The sequence below is a fragment of the Psammomys obesus genome, unplaced genomic scaffold, assembly GCF_907164565.1.
Source record: "Psammomys obesus unplaced genomic scaffold, mPsaObe1.curated_primary_1811, whole genome shotgun sequence".
Lineage (NCBI taxonomy): Eukaryota > Metazoa > Chordata > Mammalia > Rodentia > Muridae > Psammomys > Psammomys obesus.
Window position 1 is genome coordinate 5,646,318 of NW_026585687.1, and position 26,447 is coordinate 5,672,764.

Here is a 26,447-nt window from a genome sequence, read left to right on the forward strand (position 1 = left end):
TATATATATATATATATATATATATATATATATATATATATATATATTATGTGATGTAGGCATGTTTATAACATCAGCATGATTCAATGGATTACCTAATGACCTGAACTTGGTGCTCAGGATCCCATAGTAGGAGAGAACCAACACCTGTTTTTTCTGACACTTTATGCATATAGTGCCACAGGTATGACCCCTGCCCTCATATATACACACAAACAAATAAAACACAAAATAAGAAAAAGAACATTGATAAATCAAAGTCACATTTAATTTAAGAAAAAGGACCAAAATAGAAAAGTAAAAAAACAAAACTATGCTGTGGAAAATAACACTTTTTCATCTAGTTATGTTGAAATATAGTATCAAATAAAATAATACTGATTTCATAAAATGTACTCATTTCTCAAGTAGCGGAGGCGAACTAACTAGGTCATGGAATACTGCAGTGAGTATAAAGTATGAATGGCTTAACAAAGTACTGACTCCCAAAGACTTGTCATAATAGTTTCTCTCCTAAGCTAAAATAAAGAACACAAAAACTTGGTCTATTTATATTCTAGCAATTAAATTTAATTATCCACTGCTAATTCCCCATGGAAGATTTTAAATATGCTACATATTATCTGTAGCATCTTCATCATGAGGCATTAATATAGTACCTAATCTGCCTTTAGTAAACTAAATTTACTCTAGTTTCTGTGTTTCACATAGTTGTGCTACTTGTTTTTCTACTCTGTCTTTATTCCATATAGATTATTATTCTGCCATTATGATAATAGAATGAACTTTAGAGTAACTTTATAGATAACTATATCAGACATGAAAAAGATTTCAAAAGGCACAAGAACAATAAAACTATGATTTCTACAGTAAATTATAAAACAAAACAAACCTGTAAAAGCGATTTTCAAGTCTTTGTCTGATGGTATTGAGGTCAGTTGGATAAGCAACTACAGTACAATACAAGGGGTAGGCACTGAGATCCACTGGAACAGCAAAAGGGCTGGCAAAATCTACAAAAGTCACCCAAATTTTAAAAACTAGTCAATAAGGAGACTGACATTTCCTGTTAGTGAAAATTCACATATGAACAAGAAGGGCAATATTCCTAATTTTTAAGACAATCATGCTTCAATTATATAAATATTTCCCTTTTTCTTTGCACATAGTATCATTACATTATGCATGATATATTGGTTTAAATTCAATAAAATTCAATGAGAAATGTGCCAAATTTCTATTTTCTATATCTTTTCTGAATAAATGCCAAACTTCTTCGATGATATGTTTTAGAAAAATGTAGCTATTTAAGTGGGTAAAATATATTAAAACACCTCCAAAATCAGCCTCAGTAAATAGCTAGAACGCCAAAATAACTCAAGAAAGAAAAAAATACTTATATGCCTGCCTTCACTATTACTATCCAGAGCGATGAAAAAGTTTATAAATTACTTTAGGTAAGCATATAAAATGCTAACATTAAACTAAAATCATTGTGCCTATTAAATGTAAAGTATACTGTGATAGAATTGTAATTTTTGTGTGTGCAGAATTTAAAATTATGCTGGCTTTTTAAGCTCCCCACTCTTTTCCTAGTAGTTTTTCCACATTCATCTTACCGAGGGCAAGAAGGTGGTTGATGCCCTGAATAACTCGTTCACATTCCTCATCTCTGGAATGAGCCCCCCACTCTCCTTCCTGGGGTTTGTATAGCAAAGCAGTCAGTTCTTCCTGGGACACAGGAACACCAGCACCAACTTCATCTGGAAAAGCAGCTAGATACAAAATTTTAAAAAATTCAAAATAATTAGTTTCCAACATCAGACTGTTGCCATTTTGTTTTTCTAAGAATTATAATTCTTTTTTAAAGGTATATTTACTTCCTTCTGGAATTGGCTCCATATCCCAGGGGCTCATCTTTTCTCTTTCATTATTGTCCCAGCTATCAAGGAGAGAAGAAGATGCAAATCAGACTCCCAAGCATTTCCTTTCATACAGTAACATAATTTGCATGATTTCTTGAGGGTGAAATTCAGAAAAAAGCAACACAGTATTCATGAAGGTATAACTCTGCTTATACAAAGACAGTAAAATAAGCCACCAATAAAGATAACATGCTACACCAATATAAAGCTAAGAAGGCAAAAGCACACTCTTTGTAGTAAGTTAATGTCTTTGTTGATGCTGTAAATCAAGAATACATCTAAAATTAATCCATTGGAAAGGAAAAAAAATACCCCATTTGGAAAACAAATCTTAGGTTAAAAAAGTTGATATAATGGAACAGTTAGGATTTTTCAGAGGCACAAATAAGATAAACTTACTGAACACTGTAACACTGGAAAGAACTATCAGGATATTCTGGCTGAAAAGGCTGCTGACTTTCCACAGTTCCAAACCACCAGGCATCATCTATTATACTGCGGAATCTATCACCTATGATAAATTTAAAAAAATTAAAACAAAATGAGTTTTGTTCCCACTCAAAATATTAAATATTTTTAAAGAAATACTGTATTTATTAGCATTATCATATACAATGGTAAATTTTATAAATCTGTCATAGTAAGATATTAGAAGTAGTATATTTTAATAAAACAACTAAAGTATGATAATGTAACACAAGTTTGTGATACGGTCTCTCTTAAATATCCTATTACACTACTATATTAACCTTGCTTTTTGTGATTATGTGAGCTGGTACAGTGAGATGAAGAGAGGTAAATAATGTAGGCATTGTCACAGTATTAGGTTACTACAGAGCAGGTGCCTGAATTTAAACACTATAAGTCCCAGAGCATTCAGAAGACACTGGTGAGAATAAGAAATAAGTTCAGCATATTTACTGGGAAAACTGACATCTCAGGTAAGAACTAATGTGAAGGTACAATAAATCACATTATTCAGAATAAACAATCTAAAATTATGAGTTATTATTTTTTGATATTGCCAATTTTGTACCTTCATTCTATAACTGTACATAGGCAAGTAAAAACCATATATGGTGAAATGAAAACAATGGTGAACCACTTGTAAATGCCACACAATGTACATAAAGTTCCTTAACAATATGTTTATTGTTTTGTTTACCTTATAGATTTGATTTCTTTGTTCAGTTAAATCTTAAACTAGTTTCCTTTTGTTAAAACAAGGTCAGTAATTATGAATGAAAATTTTATGCTTACCAATCTGCCAGTTTCTTTCTTTGGCTTCGTTATAAAATTGATGTAACACAAGGAAATCAATGACATCTGGCATGTCATGATACCTACACAGGAAATAAAGTACAATAGCATCTAGTACTGTAATATAATAGTACTTATCACATGCTCCATTTCCAAGGATAAATATTTGACATAGAGTCCATCAAGCAAAATTCTGTAAAACCCATGGTCTCCAGAATACTTTTATTTAAATAAAATAAAGATATCATTATAGTAGTTTACTTATTATTTGTATTATTATTAAAAATCTACAATGTTTCAGTATTATATAAGCTTTCATATCTTACAATTCTAAGAAAATATTGGCATTTTAGCATATTCATTTTACACAAGCAGATTGAGTAACTTGCTTTGCTCGTGATCAGTTCACCATATGTGCATATATATTATACAGAGCAACAAACCAAGAACTAAACTCTTATCTTTATAAATGTAAGTCATTTAAAAGCGCTACAGTACTTCCTCTCCCATTGTTTTTGAGGTATTAACTGAATATTAAATACATTTGTAACAACAGACATTAAAATTCATACATTAAAAACACAGAATCAGAAGTAGCTACTTACTTAATGGAAAAAGACTCTCCAGTCATTTTGCCTGAAATTGGGTCCAAAAATGCAAGTTTCAAGCAGCATAGCGTAGGTGGTCCAACCTCATATTTGATTCCTACAATCTTAACAAATTCTTGTTCCTATACATGGAAACACCAATACATTATATTTCTATAAATGACTACCTTTCATTAATACATTTCGTTTTTTCACACTTCTCAAAGGTTTATATCCTCTCAACACACAAAGAAAAAAAGAAACTTAAAATGCATATATACCCAAACTATATCAATTATTTCTTTTCCGTTTTCTTTTCTGTATTATTATTTATAATTTATTCTCTATTACCTGAGTAACTTAAGAATTATCTAAATACTAAATTGTTATTTAGTGACTAAATTAGCAGAAGCAGCAAAAACAAATTTATTTTTACTCTTATTTAAAGATATTTTACTTCTAGTCTTTATTTTTCTCTTTTCTTCATTTCTTTTTTTCTTTTTTAGACAGGGTTTCTCTGTGTAGCCTTGACTGTCCTAGACTCACTTTGTAGAGAAGGGTAGCCTGAAACTCAAGGGATCTGCCTACTTCAGCAACCCAAGTGCTAGGATTAAAGGCATGCACCCAGCTTGCATTCAATGTTTTACAAGAATGTTTAGGCATGTGCAATGACAGCCTAGTTAGTTTTTTTAATTTTTTTTATTAATTACACTTTATTCATTTTGTATCCCCCCATTATACTGCCTCCTACTTCCTCTTTGTCCCTCCCATGTCCCCCACTCTCAAACTATTGGCCTATTTTTCTTTATTAATGTTAAATACACACATAGAAGGATAAAAGATACCTTGCTGAATTTAAAAAGTCATCTGAATATTCATAAATGATAGGAGCTACATTAAGTTGAAAGTAGTCTCTTGAACCTTAATATTTAACAGTAAGGACAGTGAGATGACCTCATAGGTAAAAGTGCTTACAGTACAAGCCTGGCAACTTAGGTTCACTCCCAGAACCAATAGTGTGTGTGTAAAGAACCAACTTTCAATAGTTGTCCTTTAACTTCCATATATGTGCCATTGCATGTGAATATCTGCAGACAAACCACATGCACATGAAATCCATACAAATAATAACAAAAAGAATACTACACAGGTTGACCTTTAAGGCAGGGTTGTAAACAAGGCTAACCAGCAAAATAACTTAAGGAAGCTTACCAGAATTTATGATCTTAAGTAATACTCTTATTACTGTCTTAGGTACACATCAGCCAAATACCCTTATAAAACAAACTTCTGACATTCCTAGGAGACACAATCTCATAGCAAACTCTCTGTTCTTCTTGCTCTTAGAGTCCTTCTGCCACCCTCTTTGTCAGTGATTCTTGAGTCTTGGTTCAAGAAATGTGTTGCAGATGTATCAGTTGGGACTATGCTCTACAAGTTGGCATTTTAGATACCAACAGACATTCTAACTTGAAAAAAGATAAAGCTCATCAGGCCTCAACCCGGGGGGGAAAAAACCTACAGGCAACTCCTCAATGGCAAGAGTGGAAGAAATAGTCTTCTAGAGGAAAGAGGACACCAGTCATGTGCATAAAAGATAACTAATTCCAAATGGTCACTCCTGCAAATATACTCATACAAGTAACATAAAAACTGAGCAGACTGTACTATAAACATATGGGGGTGTAGGTGTGCATGTGTGCGCGTACACGCTTCACAGCAATTAAAGAAATCAAGAATTTGAAAGGGAGCAAGGGGGCACACGGAACAGTTTAGCAGGAAGAAAGAAAGGGTGAAATGATGGAATTATATTACAATCTCAAAAATAAGAAAAATTATTTAAAAAATCAGACTTTGCAGGGGATTGTGTGACTGTCTAGTTAAATACATCACCTACCCTATTAGCAAAATAATGTATAATCATACAGATTTATGTGCATATGTATTTGATATGAAAGATTTTTTTAGGCATATAGTATTATGTTTCAGTCTTATTGTTTATTGATCACATTTAAAAAATAAGAAAGGAAAACGTAATCTTCCCAGATACAGTGAGTTGATTAAGGTTGTACGAAAGCATATAAAAAAGGTAGGACTGAAGTTCAGTATGATTCCAAAGGCCATGCTCTTATATCCTAGAACCCCAGAGTTATGAATAGAAATAAGACAGAACCTTATCCCTTGGTTCTAGAAAAGTACTCAATTCTCATCTGATTCTGAATAGAAAATCAGAATGTAAAGATGATCACATAAAGATGACTTACTATATTTTAACATCTTAACACATTAGTATTTTATCTGCAACTATCTAAGCTAAGTACTTAAATTTCCAGATTTTTCTTTTCTCCTTTAAGATTAAAAAAAAAATCATAGCAAAACTGCCCTTTGTTTTTCTTCAAGTCAGAAAAAAAAAAAACCCTCTCAACTTAGGAAAAACATATACTTATGGATGCCTACACATCCCCTGTTCTCCTTACTAGGGAACACACCAGAAGACTGAGCTGCCCATGGGCTGCATGTATTTTATGTATGAGAAATAATAAATTCATATTAACTGACAAAATATTCTTCAACATAAAATAACCACATCTATTTTAATCGATGTTATGAATAAATGTGGGTATAACATCAAAAGAGATGATCCCACAGAGTACAGCCTCTAAGCTTCTTGTGCTTTGTGGTATTTAACCTAACTCAAAACTACCAGAACCTTGGGCGTGCCTGTACCCCAAACAATTTACTCTGGAATGTACACAATTCTTGATAGGGAAAATATTCAAACTAGGAAATACCTCCTTTTCTATAGTTGAGGAATGATAAAAACAAGAGAACCCAAAGCTTACAGAAGAATAGGGCAAATAAAAAATAGAGACAAAAAAATTGTTTAAACATTTATTTCATGTATATGAATGTTTTGCTTCCATGTGTACCATGTGAATATCTGGTGCCTGTGGGGGCCAGAAGAGCTCAGATCCTGTAGACATTGATGGTTGGGAGCCATCATGTAGGTGCTGGGAACTGAATCCAGGTCCTCAGCAAGTGCTCTTAACCACAGCCATTTCTCTAGCCCCATAAAACGGTTTATTTATTTAAAATAGTGTTCTATTTTGTTTTGTTTGATACTGAGTCTCACACTGTAGGTTAGACTGGTTTGAAATTCACTATGTAGTCCAAGCTGGCTTCATTTCCCAACAATTCTGCTTCAGTTTCCCAAGAACTAGAATTAGAAGTATGAATCACTATAACCTAGCATATAAATTTTAAGAAATACATATTATCCATTCTCAAAAATACCATGCAACAATTAAAAATACCACCAAAATATCCATGAAACTGAAAAAACTAAAACTTAAAGCAACTTAATACCCAAATTCTCTTTTTTGTATTCATACCCTGTGGGCACACTTACCCTGAGATCCATTTTGTTCCATGGCTGTTTTTGTACATTAACACTATATATTTTTGATTTTCTTACAGCTCGCACATAAGCTTCATGTCCTTGTCTAAAATAAATAAGCTGAAACAGAAAACAATGTATCACACCATAATATTCTAACTCTACATATAAAATAATTACAATTTAAAAATTTCAAAACCAAATGTGTTTGTTCAACATTTATGTCTATCTGTCCTTGTGCTGTTTCACATTGCATAAATAATATATGCAGTCTTTATATCCTAAGCAGCTTCAAGAGTCAACTGAAGAAAGAGAAGGCCAATAGAGAGAAAACATGTTTCAAGGAAAGGGGGGAAGCAGCAAAGAGACATCTATGACATTAAAGTTGAAAAGAGAATACTAAAAGTGGAAGGGTACAAGGGGAGAAGTGAAGCAGGAAGATGTGAGAGATGAAAAGAGAGGAAGTTCAACCAAAACAAAACATGAGTGAAAGTGTCATAAGAAAAGCTATTACATTCCAATACTTTAAAATGTACATATTTAGAAGTCTACTTAATAAGCTTAAAAAACTCAACGAAATGCAATGATCTCTGTGTATACCACGATGATTCTTTTACTTCAGTGTGAAGCTGCCTAGGAAAATGACTGCATACAGTATCTAAATGAAGTAATTTTGAATGTGTTCTGTTTTAAGAATTCATGTGAACACTACTTGATCTCAGAAAAAAAATGAATTCAGAAATGACCCTGAGATTCCACCTCACACCCATAAGAATGGCTAAGATCAAAAACTCAAGTAACAACACATGCTGGAGAGGATGTGGAGAAAGGGGAACCCTCCTCTACTGCTGGTGTGAATGTAAACTTGTACAAACACTTTGGAAATCAATCTGGTGCTTTCTCAGACAATTAGGAATAACGCTTCCTCAAGATCCAGCTATACCACTCCTAGGCATATATTCAAAATATGCTCATGTATACAAGAACATTTGCTCAACCATGTTTGTAGCAGCTTTATTTGGAAAATCCAGAATCTGGTAACAACCTAGATGTCCCTCAACAGAATAATGAATAGAAAATTGGGGTACATTTACACAATGGAATCCTACTCAGCAATTAAAAACAAGGAAATCATGAAATTTGCAGGCAAATTGTAGGAACTAGAAAAGATCATTCTGAGTGAGGTAAACCAGAAGAAAGACACATATGGTATATACTTACTTATAAGTGGACATATACTATAGGATAAACATACTAAAATCTATAGCCCTAAAGAAGGTATAAACAAGGAGGTCCCTAGGGAAGAGACTGAAACCTCACTCAGAAAAGCAAACAGGATAGACATCAGAAGTAGGAGAAGACAGGGAATAGGACAGGAGCCATCCACAGGGTGCCTCTGAAATCAGGGCTTCGAAGGAGACACTGAGACTCAGAGCCTGTGCAGAGTACAGGAAACCTTATGGAGGAAGGGGGAGATAGAAAGACCTGGAGGGGACAAGAACTCCACAAGGAGACCAGCAGAGGCAAAAAAAAAACCTGGGCCCAGGGGGTTCTACAGAGACCAATACTCCAACCAAGGACCATGCATGGAGAGGACCTAGACCTCTACTCAGGGGAAGCCCATAAGCTACTCAGTTTCTAACTGGGTTCCCTAGTAAGGAGGGAAGGTACTATCTCTGACATGAACTCGGTAGTTGGCTCTTTGATCACCTACCTTTGGGGGTTGTAGCCATGCCAGGCTACAGAGGAAGATGATGCAGCCAGGCCCTGATGAGACCTGATAGGCTAGAGTCAGATGAAGGGGAGGAGGTTCTCCCCTATCAGTGGACTATAGAAGGGGCATAGAGGAAGAGGAGGGATAACGGGTGGGACTAGGAAGAGACAAGAGTGGGGGCTACAGCAGGGATACAAAGTGAGTGAATTGTAATAAATAAATTCATAAATAAATTTTAAAAAATAAGAAAAGAAAATGAATTCAAGTCTTTGGTAAGACAATACAATGCTTTTGTTTTTAATTAATGACAGTTTGTTTATTCACTTTGTATCCCAGCTATAGCCCCATCCCCTATTCCTTCCCAATCCCTCCTTCCTTGTTCTCCTCCAATGCCCTTTCCCCAGCCCACTGATAAGGGAGGTCCTTCTACCCTCCCCTATCAGGTCTCACCAGAACTGGCTGCATTGTCTTCCTCTGTGGCCTGGTAAGACTGTTCCTCCCCTCAGTGGAAGGTGATCAAAAAGCCAGCCACTGAGTTCACATCAGGGTCACTTCCTGTTCCCCCTACTAGGGTATCCACTTGGACACCGAACTGCTATGTGCTGCATCTGTGCAGGAGTTCTAGGTTATCTCCATGCACAGCTCTGGGTTGGAGTATCAGTCTCAGAAAAGTCCCCTGGGCCCAGATATTTTGGATCTGTTGCTCTCCTTGTGGAACTCCTGCTCCCTCAAGGTCTTTCTATCTGCCCCTTCTTTCATAAGATTCCCTGCCCAAAGTTTGGCTATGAGTCTCAGCATCTGCTTTAATACCCTGCTGGGTAGAGTTTTTCACAGGCTCTCTGTGGTAGGCTCCTGTCCTGTTCCCTGTTTTCTCCCTCTTCTGATGTCCATTCTCTTTGCCTTTCTGAATAGGGATTGATCATCTTACCCAGGGTCCTCTTCCTTGCTTAGCTTCTTTAGGTGTACAGATTTTAGTATGTTTATCCTACATTATATGTTTAATATCCATTTATAAGTGAATATAGACCATGTGTGTCTTCCTGCTTCTGGGATACCTCACTCAGGATGATCTTTTCTAGTTCCCACCACATGCCTGCAAATTTCATGATTTCCTTATTTTTAATTGCTGAGCAGTATTCCGTTGTGTAAATGTACCACAATTTCTGTATCAATTCAATTTTTTTTAAAAGATAATTTTTACTATTATCTTCTACATATATTATAAAAAGTTTATCTTCTTCAGTGGTTTGAGAGTGTTGACAAATATAAACAAATACAATAACTTTTGAAAATACCATACTAGGAGATTTTAAAATACACAGTGAAATATGAGCAAGATAACCCCTTGCTTTTACTCCAGGAAATTTAATCTCCCATCTTTATCTGTGTCCTGTAGACCAGTTATTATAAAGGCATGAGCCGCTGTGGTTTTTAAAGTTCTACAGCCGTATTCTAACAGCTATGATTCTAACATTTAATTATACGCAAACGTGAGCAACTGTCTTACTTTCCTAATTCTGTCATCTCATCTGTAAATAGGACATACTGTGACATGCCTCGAATACTTCATGTCATGTAGTAAAGGCGAAACTGTAATAACAGCTAACTATATGTTCCTCTGTTAAGAGACTACGCTTCACATACAACAATATACTAACCAATCCTCATTGCATTCCTGAAAGACAGAGCACTACTATAAGTTGAGCTTTATAAATACATGTGTTTAAACTTAGGGGAAGAGAAAAATGTGTTCCCCAAACACAAATGCTATCATGTGAACACAGAAAGATGCATTAGGCTGTGGACTCAGGATTGTGGTTAATTTAGGTACACTGCTGACAGTAGGATCAATAAAGGAACCCTAGGTTCCCTCTGAGGCCCTTAGTCTTACAGCCACAGTGGCAGGCCTTAATTGAGGCAGTTTCCCTTCTCCTTGCCCTCAATGAAATGCTCCTGAGTTGTCAGTTCTCTCTTCTCAAATGCATGTCTTGCTTGTTGCCACATACAAACTGAGACCTTACCTGGAAAATAGTATCATGGATATAATAAATTTCTGACTATTTGAGCTTATATAGATATAGGTAGGCCCTAAACTAATGACTGTCTAGATAAGAAGATAGAATGTGGGATAGAGAGAAGTGGAGGGAAGAATGCCCTTTGAAGATAGGATAGAAACTGAAGTAAAGATCATTCTGAGTGAAATATCCCAGAAGGAGAAAGACAAACACGGTATATACTTGCTTATATAGACCTATAAGATAAACACAATGAAATCTATACACCTAAAAAAGATAATCAAGAGAGCAGACATGGGGTAAGATGATCAATCCTCATTTAGAAAGACAGTTGGGATGTGCATTGAACGTATGACAGGAGTCTACTGAAGGCATCTGAAAGACTCTACCTAGCAGTGTTTTCAAAGCAGATACAAAGACTCATAACCAAACCTTCAGCAGAGTACAGGGAATCATATGAAAGAAGGGGAGTTAGTATGATGGGGAAAGGATAGGAGCTCCACAAGGACCAAATATATCTGGGCACAGGGTATTTTCTGAGACTGACATTCAACCAAGGACCATGTATGGATATAACCCAGAACCTCTGCTCGGATGTAGCCCGTGGTAGCTCAGTAACCAATTGGTTTCCCATAGTAAGGGGAACAAGGACTATTTCTAACAGGAACTCAATGGCTGGCTCTTTGACCTCCCCATCCCCCAAGGGAGGAGCAGTCCTGTTAGGCCACAGAGGAGGACTTTGCAGCCAGTCCTGAAGATACCTGATAAAACAGGATCAGATGAATGGGGAGGAGGTCCCCCCCATCAGTGGACTTGGAAAGGGGCAGGGTAGAGATGAGGGAGAGAGGGTGGGATTGGGAGGGAATGAGGGAGCGGGATACAGCTGGGATACAGAGTTAATGAAATGTAACTGATAAGAAAAAAATAAAATTAAAAAAAAAAAAGAAACTGAAGTAACGTTGCCACAAGTTGAAGAAAACCAAGGATTCTCAGAATCACCAAAAGCTACAAGAAGTGAGGAAGGATTCAGCCTTAGATATTTGGGAGAGAGCACAGTTCTACCATAGCCTATTTTAATGCTTATACCTCTCTTTGTGGTTTCTTTTCTTTTACCTTTTCAACTGGTGAAAGAATAAATTCCTATTACACAAGCCCCCCCTCAAATACATGAGGACCATACTCTATCGATCAAAAAGGTGAAATATTTGTTATTATAAATTAAAAATTGTAGGAGTTAAAAAGCTAATCTAACCTCATTGGTTTATATTCATTATAATGCTCAATATTGACAAAACACCCAAGCACAGGTATTAAAATGTAATATTTTCTTTTAAGAGAAAGTAGTGTATAATACAGAAATACAAACACACACGGGAGCACCCACACGTGCACGCACACACACAAAGCACAAAATGTAGGAGTGAAAATTTATATAGAAAAAGGTATGGGCAAAACAGAATTTGGCAGTTGAGTCAGACCTTTAAGAAGGAACAATCTATCAGAAGGAAGAAAAAAAAAACCCTCCTCTACTTGTGGACTTTGTGAGGGGCATGTGTGGAGAAGGGGGAGGAAAGGAGGGATTGGGAAGGGGGGAGGGAGGGAACTAGAGGCGGGATACAAAGTAAATAAAGTGTAATTAAAAATAAAATAAAATAAAAATTAAAAAAAAGAAGGAACATCCTGAGGAGCAACCATTTTTATCAGTAGGATTATTCTGTGCAAAAATAACAAAGGCTTAATAGTTAGACAAAGTAGTGATTAGTATCATAATTAAGAAAGTGATTACATGAACAGTAGATTTGTGCCTTTATAAGCTCTTTTCTAAAAACATTCTCTAACTGCTATTAAACTGTTGGATTCACTATAATACTTTCTGCATTCCATCAAAGAATTGTCATAAAAATGCATAATCTCAAAGCATATAGGATGTAATCAGCTTCATAACATACAAGGAAACTGATCTCATCAAGGTATGAACTGACAGAAAAGGTCATACAATGTAGATAAGGGTCTCATCAGACTTTAAAAGAATAGAGAGGTTATTTTGTTTTGTGAAGTCCTCTAAAATTAATTCAACTGTACTTCATATCTTTCAAAACATGCATTAAATATAATAAATCTTAAGGTTTTCTAAGTATTAAAATATAACATTAATCCTCAGAAGCTTATTAGCATAGTTATGTAAATAAGCACTATTCAAAAGTCCAACTTACAATAAAAAAAGAAATACCTTAATAATCCCTAAACAAAATAAGGAAGCAATAGCTCATTCATAATGTTATTTGATAGATGTCTCTGCTACAAGATCTCTTTAAGGGCTGTCAGAAAAGTTAGGACAAATTTGTATTTGGTCTCATATAAATCTCACTTACTTGTCTTTTTTCTGTCTTTTACTAGAATGTCAATTTCACATTTTTACTACTAATTCTGAATTCAAAATGGTGTTCAAGGGGTGAGAGTACAACACATTGGCATTCATCAGCCCTGTGTTGAATCCCCAGCACACAAAAATGTAGAAACTTTAGTTAATCAGTTAATATATCAGACAAAACAGTTTAACTGGTGGAACAATATTCCAAGGCAAACATAATTTTACTAAGATACTGAAAGTTTTTACTGTGTAATATTTTATTGAAATTTTCTATGCCTAATGTATATCCACATTTACCAAATGACAGGATCAGTAATTATCCTTTTGCACAGATATCCAACTTTTTAAACTCTGAAATGTAATATCATATACAAATGGGTTGGACTACATTCATAGGTCTTTTGTGTTAGATGCTTGCTTTAGCATACTGTCTACCTACCAGGCTGTATTTTTTTCAACAACACTGAATGAGAACTCAAAGTACCTCTCAATTCTATAAAGTCCAGACTAAGATAAAATCAACTGTTTTAAGAACTTTAGAAATCAACCATAGATTGCACTCTGTTTACCTAGCACTTAAATTAATTATATTTTTCAAGAAATACACAGTAAAACAAAGAAACAAAGATAGAACTTATACGTATTAACAGAATTGCAATATGAATTTTCTGGAACTGGCAAGATGGCTCAGTCGGTAAAAGCACTTGCAGCTATATGAACGTATATGAACGTAAAAGGCAGAGAGAGAAATGATTCCACAGAACTGTTGTCTGACCTCCATATGTGCTCCCTGTATTATGTCTTCCCTGTATTATGCACATACTCACAACAGTTAAATCAACATAAAATCCCAAGATTGAATGATGTTAACTATTCTTTTTTTAAAAGACAATTTTTATGTTATTGTTAGTTTACTTTATTTTGTGTGCACCCATTGGGTGTCTGTACACCATGTGTATGCCTAGTAACCACAAGGGTCAGAAGAAGGCATGAGGTCTTCTGGAAATGGAGTTACACACAGCCTCACCACCTAAGTCCTCTGGAAGAATTGTTTTCTTCGCTGCTGAGCTACCTTTCAAGCCCAATGTTAGTGTTCTTAAAGCTTCAAGAGAAAAGGTTTTTTATTGGGTAACAAGTACCTCATCTCCCATCTGTGGGACAAACGGAGAGCGCCGTGGTATAGTATCCAAGATCCACTGAGGGGCAAACCATTCTTCATTGGGTTCACCTTCCATAGAAACAAGTCCCCCTTTCTAAAACAAGACAAACAAAATTTCAGTTAGAACATTTATAACAGTTTTTTTAATTTATATTATTTTATTTATATATTAATGGAATTTTTCATCTTTTTAAAATTTTTTGTTATTATTTATTACAATTTATTGACGTTGCATCCCAGCTGTGACTCATTCCCTTGTCTCCTCCCAATCCCACACTCCCTGCCCCTTTTCCCCCTATGCTCCGGCCTAATTTACTAATAGAGGAGGTCCTCCTCCTGTTCTATCAGTGAGGTAACCTAGAAGCAAAAAGACACACATGGCATATACTCACTCGTAAGTGGTTATAAGTCATATAATATAGGACAAACATACTAAAATTTATTTTCTCTCAAAGAAGTTAAACAACAAAGAAGACCCTAAGGAAAATGCTCAGTCCTCATTCAGAAGGGCAAATGCGATAGAAATCAGAAGCAGGAGAAGACAGGAAACAGAACAAGAGCCTACCACAGAGGGCCTCTGAAAGACTCTACTGATCAAGGTATCGAAGCAGAGGCTGAAACTCACAGCCAAACTTTGGGCAGAGTGCATGGAATTTTAGGAAAGAAGGGGGGGATAGAAAGACATGGAGGGGACAAGATCTCCAAAAGGAGACCAACAGAGCCAAAAAACTGGGCCCTGGGGGTCCTACCAAGACTGACACCCCAACCAAGGACCATGCATGGAGAGGACCTAAAACCCCTATTCAGTATAATAGTTCTTAAGAGCAAACTCATGAACAGTAGTAGTATGACAAAGGCAGAAAGAAATTATAAAAAATACCAGGTTAAATGCACACTGAAAATATATAATTTTTCAACATAGTCCCATAGGTTTTATATATTTATTTTATAATATAAAAAAAATCAAGTAGTTCAAATTTGGATTGCAGATAACTGACATTGTATGCAGTCTAAAATACCACGTTTTTCTCATTATGTTTCTAGAATACCACATCAAATAAAATGATAGTAACACAATAATGCCCATCAAGAATATATGATGGACCAGAGGCTGTAGGTCCATAATCCCAGATACTCAGGAAGACAGAAGATTTGAGACAGAGTTCAAGGCTAGCCTGAGCAACTTAAGATTCTCTCTAAAAATGAAAAATGACATAAAATATCTGGTATATATAGCTCAGTTGTATTGTTTAAGCACTACCCTCAACCCCTAGTAATTATATTTACTAAAACAATGGCATTATTGTATTAGCACCTTAATATCTTTTAAATTTTGTAAAAAGAGAATATAGAGAGCTCATTTGTTAATGGTATCAGCCATTTTCCATTTAGATAAACAGAATTCTTGGCCTTCAAGAGAACAGTAATTATTTTATAATAGAAAGTATAGCAATAAAACATTCTTGTTAAATCATTAACATGTAAACTTTTTATAATTTTTATTTTTATATATTAATCATAGGTTATTTACTTTGTATCCCAGCTGTAGCCTCCTCCCACATTCCTTCTCAATCCTACCCTCCCTCCCTTATCTCCTCCCTGCCTCTTTCCAAGTCCGCTGATAGGGGAGGTCCTCCTCCCCTTCCATCTGACCCTAGCTTATCAGGTCTCATCAGGACTGGCTGCAATGTCCTCCTCTGTGGCCTAGGAAGGCTGCTCCTTCTTCAGTAGAAGTGGGGGGAGGAGGTCAAAGAGCCAGCCACAGAGTTCATGTCAGAGACAGTCCCTATTCCCTTAACTAGGGTCCCCACTTGGATACTGAGCTGCCATGGGCTACATCTGAGCAGGAGTTCTAGGTTATATCCACACATGGTCCTTGTTTGGAGAAACATTCTATAAAAGACCACCGTGCCCAGATATATTAGATCCTTGTGGAGCTCCTCTCCTCTCCAGGTCATACTAACTCCCCCTTCTTTCATATGATTCCCTGCACTCTGTCCAAGGTTTGGTTATGAGTCTCAGCATCTGCTTTGATATACTGCTAGGTAGAGTCTTTCAGAGGCCCTCTGCAGTAGGCTCCTGTCCTATTACTTGTTTTCTCCTACTTCCAATGTCCATCCCATTTGTTTTTCTAAGTGAGGATTGATCATCTTACCCTGGGTACTCTTAAAAACAAGGAAATCCATGCAGGCAAATGGAGAGAACTAGAAAAGATCATCCTGAGTGAGGTATCCCAGGAGCAGAAAGACACACACGGTATGTACTCATTTATAAGTGGGTACTAGGCCTATAAGATACTATAAACATACTAAAATCTGTACACCTAAAGAAGATAACATGTCAATTTAACTATCAAATTCAACGAACTATGTAGAGTAAGCATTATGGCCCTAAATAAAATTAAAGTGGGGGAAAAGATAATAAGGTCAAGTAACAAACAAATCTATTAAATTCTTCCAACCTGTAAGTAAAATATATATATGAATACAAATTTATAATTGGGTAATGACAAGAATAACTATTTTATATTATTATGGCTTATTCTTGCAAAACTTTGCTTCATATTAATATGTAATTGTCAATGTTCTAGTTTAATAACATTTTAAAGATGACATTGAACTGCTATCTTTGAGAAGAAATTAAAAAATTTTTTAAAGTAAATTTAATTTTTATTTAATTGGTTTTTAAGACAATGTACTTTTCAGAGAAAAATGTCACTATTAAATATTCAAATATTAACAGGCAAAAAAAACAACTTATATAATACATACCTTCTTTCTAATCTGTTTAGGTTTCTTCTGCCTATCTTCCAATGACTTCATATTTTCATCTTCAGAGCTGCTGTAAATTTTCTGTGTTGCCTGTCTTGTTTGTCTTTTTGGAGGTTGCAAATTTATCCCAGCATCTGCTGTCCAATCAGAATATTCACTTGATGAATCACTATAAACAAAGAAAAATTATAAATGCCAAAATATAGGAAATGAGTAGTTTTACCTCATCATGGAAATATGATCATTTTTTTAAAATTCAAAAGTATTATAAATGACAAGGATGGAAAAATAAGGAAAATAATACGAATTTTGGTCAGTATTTGATTTCAATGAAACGTTTCCTGAATGAAACTTAATACTCAATTTACTATAACAGAACTTTAAATCTCTGTTGGAAGTAAGAAACTACCTAAAAATAAATATGAATCTTATTGCTGAAATGATGAAAGAGATATAGTTTTAAAACCGAAATAAAAGCTTGGCATGGTTGAACATGGCTTTAATCCCAGACGCAGGGAGGATTCTTTATGAGTATGAAGCCAGCCTGGTTTGCATAGTAAGTTCCAGAATAGGCAGAGATACGTAATGAGACCCTGTCTCAAAAACATAAAAACTGAGCTGGTTGGTGGTGGTATGCACCTTTAATCCCAGCACTCAGTAGGCAGAGGCAGGTAGATCTCTCCAAGTTTGAAGCAAGCCTGGTCTACAACGTTGAGTCCAGGACAGCTAGGGCTTTGTTACACAGAGAAACCCTGTCTCAAAACAACAAGAACAACAACAACAAAGACCACACAATCTGCAATTATTATATAGTTGCAAAGATGCAGAATCATAAATTTAAGAAGGTTTTTAAATTCTTTTCTTAGAATTTAATCACTTTGTATCCCAGTTGTAGTTGTAACCCCTCTTTACTATCCTTCTGGCCTGACCCTCCCTTCTTCTTCCCCCCCTATCCCTCTCCCCTAGTCCACAGAGAGGGGAAGTCCTCCTTCCCTATTGTCTGACCCTAACCTATCAGGTCCCATCAAGACTGCCTGGTTTCTCTTCCTCTGTCGGGTGGCTAGGTCTCCCGACCTGGAGAAGTGATCAAGGAGCAGGAAACCAAGTTCATGTCAGAGACTGTCTCTTCTCCCCTTATTAGGGAACCCACATACAGACTGAGCTGTCTATGGGCTACATCTGTGCAGGGTGTCTAGGTCCTCTATGCACAGACTTTGGTTGATGCACCAGTCTCTGCAGGGGTACAGAGATAAACAGAGAAATCTCAACAGAGAAGTACAGAATGGCAGCGAAACACTTTAAAAAATGATGACCTGGAACCCCTGCACAGGTGTAGCCCATGGCAATTAAGTGTCCAAGTGGTTTACATAGTAATGGGAAGAGGGACTGCCTCTGACATAATCTGATTGGCCTGCTCGTTGATCACTTCCCCCTGAGGGGGGAACAGCCTTACCAGGCCACAGTAGAGGACAATGCAGCCACTTTTGATGAGAACTGATAGACTAAGATCAGAAAGAAGAGGAGAACCTCCCCTATCAGGGGACTTGGGGAGTGACATGCATGCAGAAAGGGGAGGGAGGGTGGGATCGGGAGGGGAGGAGGGAGGGGCTTATGGGGGGATACAAAATGAATAAAGTGTAATTAATAAAAAATTTTAAAAAAAATGCTCAACATCCTTAGTCATCAGGGAAATGCAAATCAAAACAACTCTGATGTTCCATCTCACACCCATCAGAATAGCTAAGATCAAAAACTCAAGAAACAACATACACTGGAGAAGATGTGGAGGGAGGGGAACCCTTCTCCATTGCTGGTGTGAATGTAAACTTTTACAACCACTTTCGAAATCAATCTGGCGTTTTCTCAGAAAAATGGGAATAGTAATACCTCAAGATCCAGTTATACCGTTCCTGGGCATAAAAAGCTTATTTTACAGATAGAAAAAACAGAAACTCTATAGGGACAGCCACAGAATCTATTGGGAGTAATGAAGAAACATGGTATGTAGGCGGCTTTGAACACAGATCTTTCTATTATATAATATTTTATTATGTGATATAATTTTATCTATGGTCCTATCAAACTATAAAATCATAATTTCATATTAAATTAAATCATAATTTCCTATTGAATAATTTGGGGTTAATCAAAATCATTAACAATACCTGGAAGAACTTTCACTTTGCCACTCAACAACAGGGTCTTCTACAGAAGCATCACTTGTGCCAATAGTTTCATCTTCCTATTGTAAAGAAACAGTGATTCAAATACGTTTAGTACTAGTTATTGTAATACAGAAAAAAACCTGCTTGATTTATAAAACTTTATTACTTCCTCAAATATTCTAGTTAAAATATACGTAATTATTTTTCTACATATATCTTACATTTACAAACAAGCTTACTAGATATTTTACAAGGTCTAGTTTTATACTGCTTATACAACATTTTTATCCCTTTAGAAAAATTATTTAAACATCAAAATACCTATAATCTTCTTAAATGCTAAAAATAGCTTTAAATTATTGCATTTGAGTATTCTTTTAAGGTCAAGTTATTTATGGAGAAAAGGGGAAGTATTGCTTTAAGAACCATGAATAGCAGAAGAAAAAAAGTACTACATAATGTCAATGTGCAATAAAACTGTCATTATGGATCTAACAAACAGAGTTGTTTAGAGAACAATAGTACTGGGCAAAGAGGAACAAGAAGAAAAGACTGCTACACCCTTTGTTCATTGTCACAATGAATGCAGGTCTGAGATAAATCAACACTGAATGAAGGAATAGGTAGAATCAAGCAATAAAAGAAAATGGACATACAAGCCAATTACAGAGCGAATCAATTCTTTGTTTACCTTATTTCTGTTATTCATGTTACATTTCTTTCCATTTCTAGGAAGATTTCCTTTCACTATCTTATCACTGTCACAAAGACAAATTTTGCTGGCATATGCTATACCCTTGCCAAGACAGTATCTTAGGTAGAAACCAGGAAAGACAATGAAAAGAGCTAAGTGTGATACTCAAATCTAAGTGCCTTATTAATGAATAAACCTCTTAAGTAATTTTCTATTCAAGAGACTTTCAACGGTAAGCCTGAATGGATGGCACAAAATAAAAAATAACTAAAAAAAAATGCACTAAATAAATAACAGCTGATCTAACCTCCGAGCAGCTGTCTGAATCTTCTTGCACCCCTGAATTTTGAGATGATGCCTGTGAATTATGCTCTATGTTCGACCTTGTTAGATAAGTATGCTGACGCTTGCGTTGCGTCCTCCGCAAAGACCGCCCAGAGCTTGGCTGGTAGTCATTCTGCAAGAGAGAGGGAAAAGATATCTCAATGGAAGAAATAATACAAAATAGAACATATATAAAAATAAATCTATTAGGCAGGGGACAGGATAAAGGCTAAACTATCAAAAGTAAAGCAATGTATAATTACAAGTATATAATTCACTTTTTACTAATACTGATTATTTTCTTATTTTGAAACTTTTCTGATCAAATGAAAGACCTTGGTGAAAACTTAGGTTGCAAGAATTTACCCATGTAGACCACTATAATCACACACATAATTAATATTCACAATTATCCTATGAGGAATAAACAACTGTATTATATCTAATGTAATTCTTAAATGTACTTTATCTTTAAAATATAAGAAAGTCTGTTAAAAGTGTTAACATGCCTAATTAGATCTGACCATTTATACTTCTTTCATTTCAGATTAACATTCTTAAGACTCTTAAGGTTTATAAAATATCTTTAGAATCAATTTAGCACATCTTTACATGGTTGTTCGCACCTCTAATACCAACACTTGGGAAACTTAAGCAGGAGGATTACAATAAATTCAAGGCAAGCCTGAGCTACAAAAACAAAACTGTATTTATTTATTATTTATTTTATGTGTATGAGTGCTTTGCCTTTCATGCATGTCTGTACATCACATGCATGCCTGGTAACAACACAAACCAGAAGAGAGCACTCTCTAGCATTGGAGTTACAGATGATTATGAGTCAGGTAGCATGGGTGCAGGAATCAAACCTGGGTACTCAGTGCCTGGGGCTCTTAACTACTAAGCCATCTCTTCAGTCCCAGAAAAAAATAAAAATAAAAATAAACTTAGCACATCTTCCTGACAGAAAAATGGCAGAAGAGAATCAATAGACATAAACTAAACTTTAGATTACTTACAAGAACAGAAGGTGAACGACTCAAAGTAATCCACATATAAAAAGTAATATTGAAACCAGGTATTGTGGCTCATACTTATAATTATAAAACTTGGGAATGGAGGCGGTAGGTAGAAGTAGGAAGATAGGGAATTTAGTAACTAAAAGTCATCCTCAACTACATAACCGTGTTCCAAACAAGCCCGGGCTATGAGACAATGTCTCAAAAACAGTAAAAACAACAATAAAAAGTAACAGACCAGCCAGTTTGAAAAGTCCTGCATAATATGCTCTCATCTTTAACTCTGAGAATAAATCCCTGCCTGATGAATCTTTAGGTCTCACCTGGCACACACCTGTATTTCCAGCATTCAAGAGGCAGGAGGAAGGCGGAGGACTACAAGTTCAAGATTAGCCTGATCTACACAGTAGGGCTATATAGAAAGACCCTGTCTCAAAAGCCAAAACCTAAACTAATATATATAATTCTATTTTTGAGCACAGAAATATGCACCCAGATATACAAGCAATCTACATTAAAAGACAATCTTCTATATCTTTTATTTAATTTTGTTTATATTACTAACCAGATGATTAAATTCCATGTAAGTAGACAACAACTTAAATAGCATCTTGTGCATAACTGTTGCCTTTTAAATAACTTGTATTTGCAAGCATTAGTTTCCAACTTACTCTTTGGATAGTATAAGATGGCTTTTTCTTCTTTTCAACTGTATAAAGACTAATTTCTAGGTCACCTTTTGCATTTCGACATTCTTCTTGCACCCTAATGAAACATTGCAAGTCAAGACAATAAAATATAATTCAATAGTTTAAACATCAAATTTCCGAAGTAAACAACTTCAAAATATAAAACTTATCATTGTAATTATTTTAGCTATATACCTCAGTGACAATATTTGTGCAATCACTACCACAAACCACCCTCATTAGATTTTCATCACTCCCAAGGTAAATTCTGATATTATTAAGCAGCTACTTTTCATTTTATCATTCTTCTAGGCTCAAAAAACCTCTAAACTCTGTTACTGTCTATGACTTTGTCTGCTCTAAATATTTTCTGTTAAGTGGAGTTTCAGAATATTTGTCCTTTTGCATATATCTTTTTTCACCTGGAAAGATAGTTTCAAATTTTATTCATGTTACAACAGTTTCCAGAATGTTTTTGTTATAGCCTAATAAATACCATTGTATGATTATACCATATTCATTTATCTACTAGTTTACTGATTTATATTTAAATTGTTTCCACCACTTGCTTACTTAGAGTAACTTTGCAATGAAAATTAGTGTGTGAATATTTAAAATTGATTTCTAGTCTACTTTTAAGGAATTATTTCAATTTTCTGTATTCCAGAGGTTGTCACTAATAAAATTAGCTACCTGTCTTTTTTTCTTGATTATTACTCACAACAGAAAGCAAAGAGGGAAAAATGGAAACTAAAAATATTTTGCTACATTTTTCTTTCCTTTCCTTTTTCTTTGGGGGGGGGGGTCACAACAGGGTTTCTCTGTAGACTTGGCTGTCCTGGACTCACTTTGTAGACCAGGCTGGCCTTCAACTCATAGAGATTCAACTGTTTCTGCCTCCCAAGTGCTAGGATTAAAGGCGTGTGCCACCATGCCTGGCTCAAGATTTATTTATTTAATATTTACATAGTATCAGAAGAGGACACCAGATTTCATTATAGATGGTTATGAACCATCTATATGTGGTTGCTGAGAATTGAACCTTTGGAACCTCAGGACCTTTGGAACAACAGTCAATGTTCTTAACCTCTGAGCCATCTCTCCAGCTACTTTTGGGTTATCTGTTAAAAATAACTTGGTTAGAACGTTTGGTCAAAATGAATTTACCTGTTCTCACTATATAACCTATTCCCAATTACAATTAATTATATACTTATAAGAATAAAAAGTAATTCCATAAGTAGGAATAATGATACTAGATTTGAAATAATGCCAATGAAGTCTTATCACCAATGATGATTTAAATGCCATTTTAAGCACACCTACATTGCATATCCATACTGCTCCAATACTTATTCTTAGAATCACGGATGAATACAGAGTCAATACGCTATTAGAGTTTATATGAGTTCTTTTTTAATAATATTTTTATTCTTACCCTAACTTAAACAATAACCCCATACATTGCCAATAATTATCACATTTTCAGTATTCTCCAAAGCATCTATCATAAAGCTGAGCACATTTAAGATGAAGAGTACTTGTTACAAAATGAAGCAATTAGATTTCGTTAATATAGAAAAGCTAATATATGATGCATCTTGATTAGAATATCTCAGTTACTAGGCTATTTTAAAGGAACTTGTAAATATACAGCTTTGAATTTTCTTATGAACATTACCATGTCAACTCACCTACTAACCCCACTGTTTAGTTCATTTACCACCACTCTTCTGCTCCAGGCCATAAGATCTCTTTCAGTGGCCATCTGGCTCCTAGGAGCATTGTTGTGCATTTGTCGAACCCCTTCAATTTGACCACTACGCCGAAGGCCAATATTTGGGGAAGAAGGTATGTCCATATTTGGACTACTCAGAGCTGAAGCAAAAGCAAGAAAAAAATATTGATAGAAAAACACTGTAAACAGCAGTCAGTGGGGTATCATTGTTAGAGGTAGAGCTATATGTTGATTTTTTACTAATGAAGATATAAACTACGGTACAGAGAAACTGTAATTCAGAAGATTGTCACTCAGCAAAAGTTAACTGAGTGAGAGGTTCTAAGGGACCCAAATAAAGAACTATTTTTTTTATAATTTTCTGAAGTACTCAAGAAATAAGTAAATATTCTGTGCACTGCCTCAAATTTAAATGATAAATTCATTTCTATGCAACCCTACATATGATTTTTACCAAAAATTTAAATTAATTATGTGAATATAAAACAAACGATTAGGAACAGTGGTATAGGCCTTGGGAGGTTAAGGCACGAAGACAGCAACTTCATGGGCAGACTTGATCACAAATTGTAGTTCAGTTGTAGAGACTTTGCTATATAAGACAGCAAGTTTACACGCTAACAATAAGGAAAAATTCTCATGATTGCATTTTAAAGTTAAGAACTCATATTTCCCCAAGAAAACACAGGATAACTTCACAACAAAAAAATTAAAATAAAACAAGCAATGAAACACAATAACACAACCAACACCACAGTAAAAGAAACTAACATTCATTGGTCACTACTACCTATCAACATTAACAGACTCAACTCTCCAACAAAAAGACACAGACTAACAGAATGGTTGCAGAAATAGGATCCAACATTCTGCTGCATCTAAGAAACACACCTCTGCAAAGAAGATAAACACTACCTCAGAGTAAAGGGCTGGAAAAATGTTTTTCAAGCAAATGGACTCAGAAAACAAGCTGGGGTAGCTATCCTAATAGCTACTAAAAGAGACTTTCAACTAAAATTAATCAAAAAAGATGAGAAGGAACACTTCATTGTCATCAAAGGAAAAATCCACCAAGAAGACATCACAATTCAGATCATTTATGCCCCAAATACAAGAGAACCTACATGTATAAATGGAACATTATTAAAGCTTAAATCACAGAACAATCCCAACACCTTAAAAGTGGGAGACTTGAGCACTCCACTCTCAACAAGGCACAGATCATCTAGACAGAATCCAAATAGAGAAATAATGGTGCTGACACAGGTCCTAAATAAAATGGACCTAATAGATGTCTACAGAACTTTTCACCGAAACTCAGAAGAGTATACCTTCTTTTCAGCTCCTCGTGGAAACTTCAAAAAATTGACCATATAATAATCCCTTGTATCCTATCAGAGCACCAGGGCCTAAAACTAGACCTCAAACAACAACAGAAATAACAAAAAGCCTACATGCACATGGAAACTGAACAACTCTCTACTCAATGACAGCTAGGTCAGGTAAGAAATGAAAAAGGAAATTAGAGACTTTGAAAAATTAAATGAAAATGAATACACAATGTACCAGAACTTATGGGACACAATGAAAGCCGAGCTAAGAGGAAAGTTCATGGCAATAAGTACCTCCAGAAAAAAGTTGGAGACATCTCATACAAGCAATTTAACGGCACACCGAAAAGCCCGGGGGGGGGGGGGGGGGAAGCAAATACACCCAAGAGGAGTAGATGATTGGAAATGATCAAACTCAGAGCAGAAATCAATGAATTAGAAACAAAGAAAACAATACAAACAATCATGAGACCAAGAGCCGGTTCTTTGAGAAAATCAACAAGATAGACAAACCCTTAGCCAAATGAACTAAATGGCAGAGAGAAACTATCCAAATCAGCAAAATCAGAAAAGGGGGACATAACAACAGACACTGAGAAAATCCAAACAATCATTAGGTCTTACTACAAAAGCCTACATGCCACAAAATTTGAAAATCTAAATGAAATGGACAATTTTCTTAATAGGTTCCATTTACCAAAATTAAATAAAGATCAGGTAAATACAGAGAATAATCCTATATCCCCCAAGGAAATAGAAGCTGTCATCAAAAGTCTCCTTTCCAGAAGAAGCCCAGGGCCAGTTGGTTTCAGCACAGAATTCTGCCAGACCTTCAAAGAAGAACTAACTCCAATTCTCTTCAAACTACTCCACAAAATAGAAACAGAAGGAACATTACCAAACACATTCTATGAAGCCACAGTCACCTTGATACCTAAACCATACAAAGACCCAACAAAAAAGAGAACTTCAGATCTATCTCTCTTATGAACATTGATTCAAAAAATACTCAATAAAATGCTTGCAAACCAAATCCAAGAACACATAACAAATATCATCCAACAAGTAGGCTTCATCCCATGAGTGCAGGGGGGGGGGGATTCAATATATGGAAATCCATCAATGTAATCCTACATATAAATAAAGTGAGGGAGAAAAACCACATGATCATCTCCTTAGATGCCAAGAAAGCATTTGACAATATCCAACAACCATTCATGCTGAAAGCCTTGGAGAGATCACTGATAAAAGGTACACACCTAAACGTGGTAAAGGCAATATATAGCAA

At 35.4% G+C, this 26,447-nt stretch overlaps 1 protein-coding gene across 3 annotated transcripts in view; it reads right to left on the bottom strand.

Annotated features, from left to right (window-relative positions):
• The window catches only part of Brwd3 (bromodomain and WD repeat domain containing 3), a 114,755-nt gene that overhangs the window by 22,020 nt on the left and 66,288 nt on the right, over positions 1-26,447 (bottom strand). For all 3 annotated transcript variants that reach the window (XM_055592700.1, XM_055592705.1, XM_055592699.1), the window contains 13 exons: positions 23,785-23,968; positions 22,073-22,166; positions 20,366-20,515; positions 19,365-19,441; positions 17,200-17,368; positions 14,409-14,522; positions 7,182-7,289; positions 3,791-3,915; positions 3,186-3,268; positions 2,325-2,436; positions 1,881-1,942; positions 1,620-1,775; positions 893-1,013 (listed from right to left, as the gene is read on the bottom strand). In XM_055592700.1, coding sequence (XP_055448675.1) covers positions 893-1,013; positions 1,620-1,775; positions 1,881-1,942; positions 2,325-2,436; positions 3,186-3,268; positions 3,791-3,915; positions 7,182-7,289; positions 14,409-14,522; positions 17,200-17,368; positions 19,365-19,441; positions 20,366-20,515; positions 22,073-22,166; positions 23,785-23,968 — 1,555 coding nt within the window. The remainder of the gene's footprint in view (positions 1-892; positions 1,014-1,619; positions 1,776-1,880; positions 1,943-2,324; positions 2,437-3,185; positions 3,269-3,790; positions 3,916-7,181; positions 7,290-14,408; positions 14,523-17,199; positions 17,369-19,364; positions 19,442-20,365; positions 20,516-22,072; positions 22,167-23,784; positions 23,969-26,447) is intronic.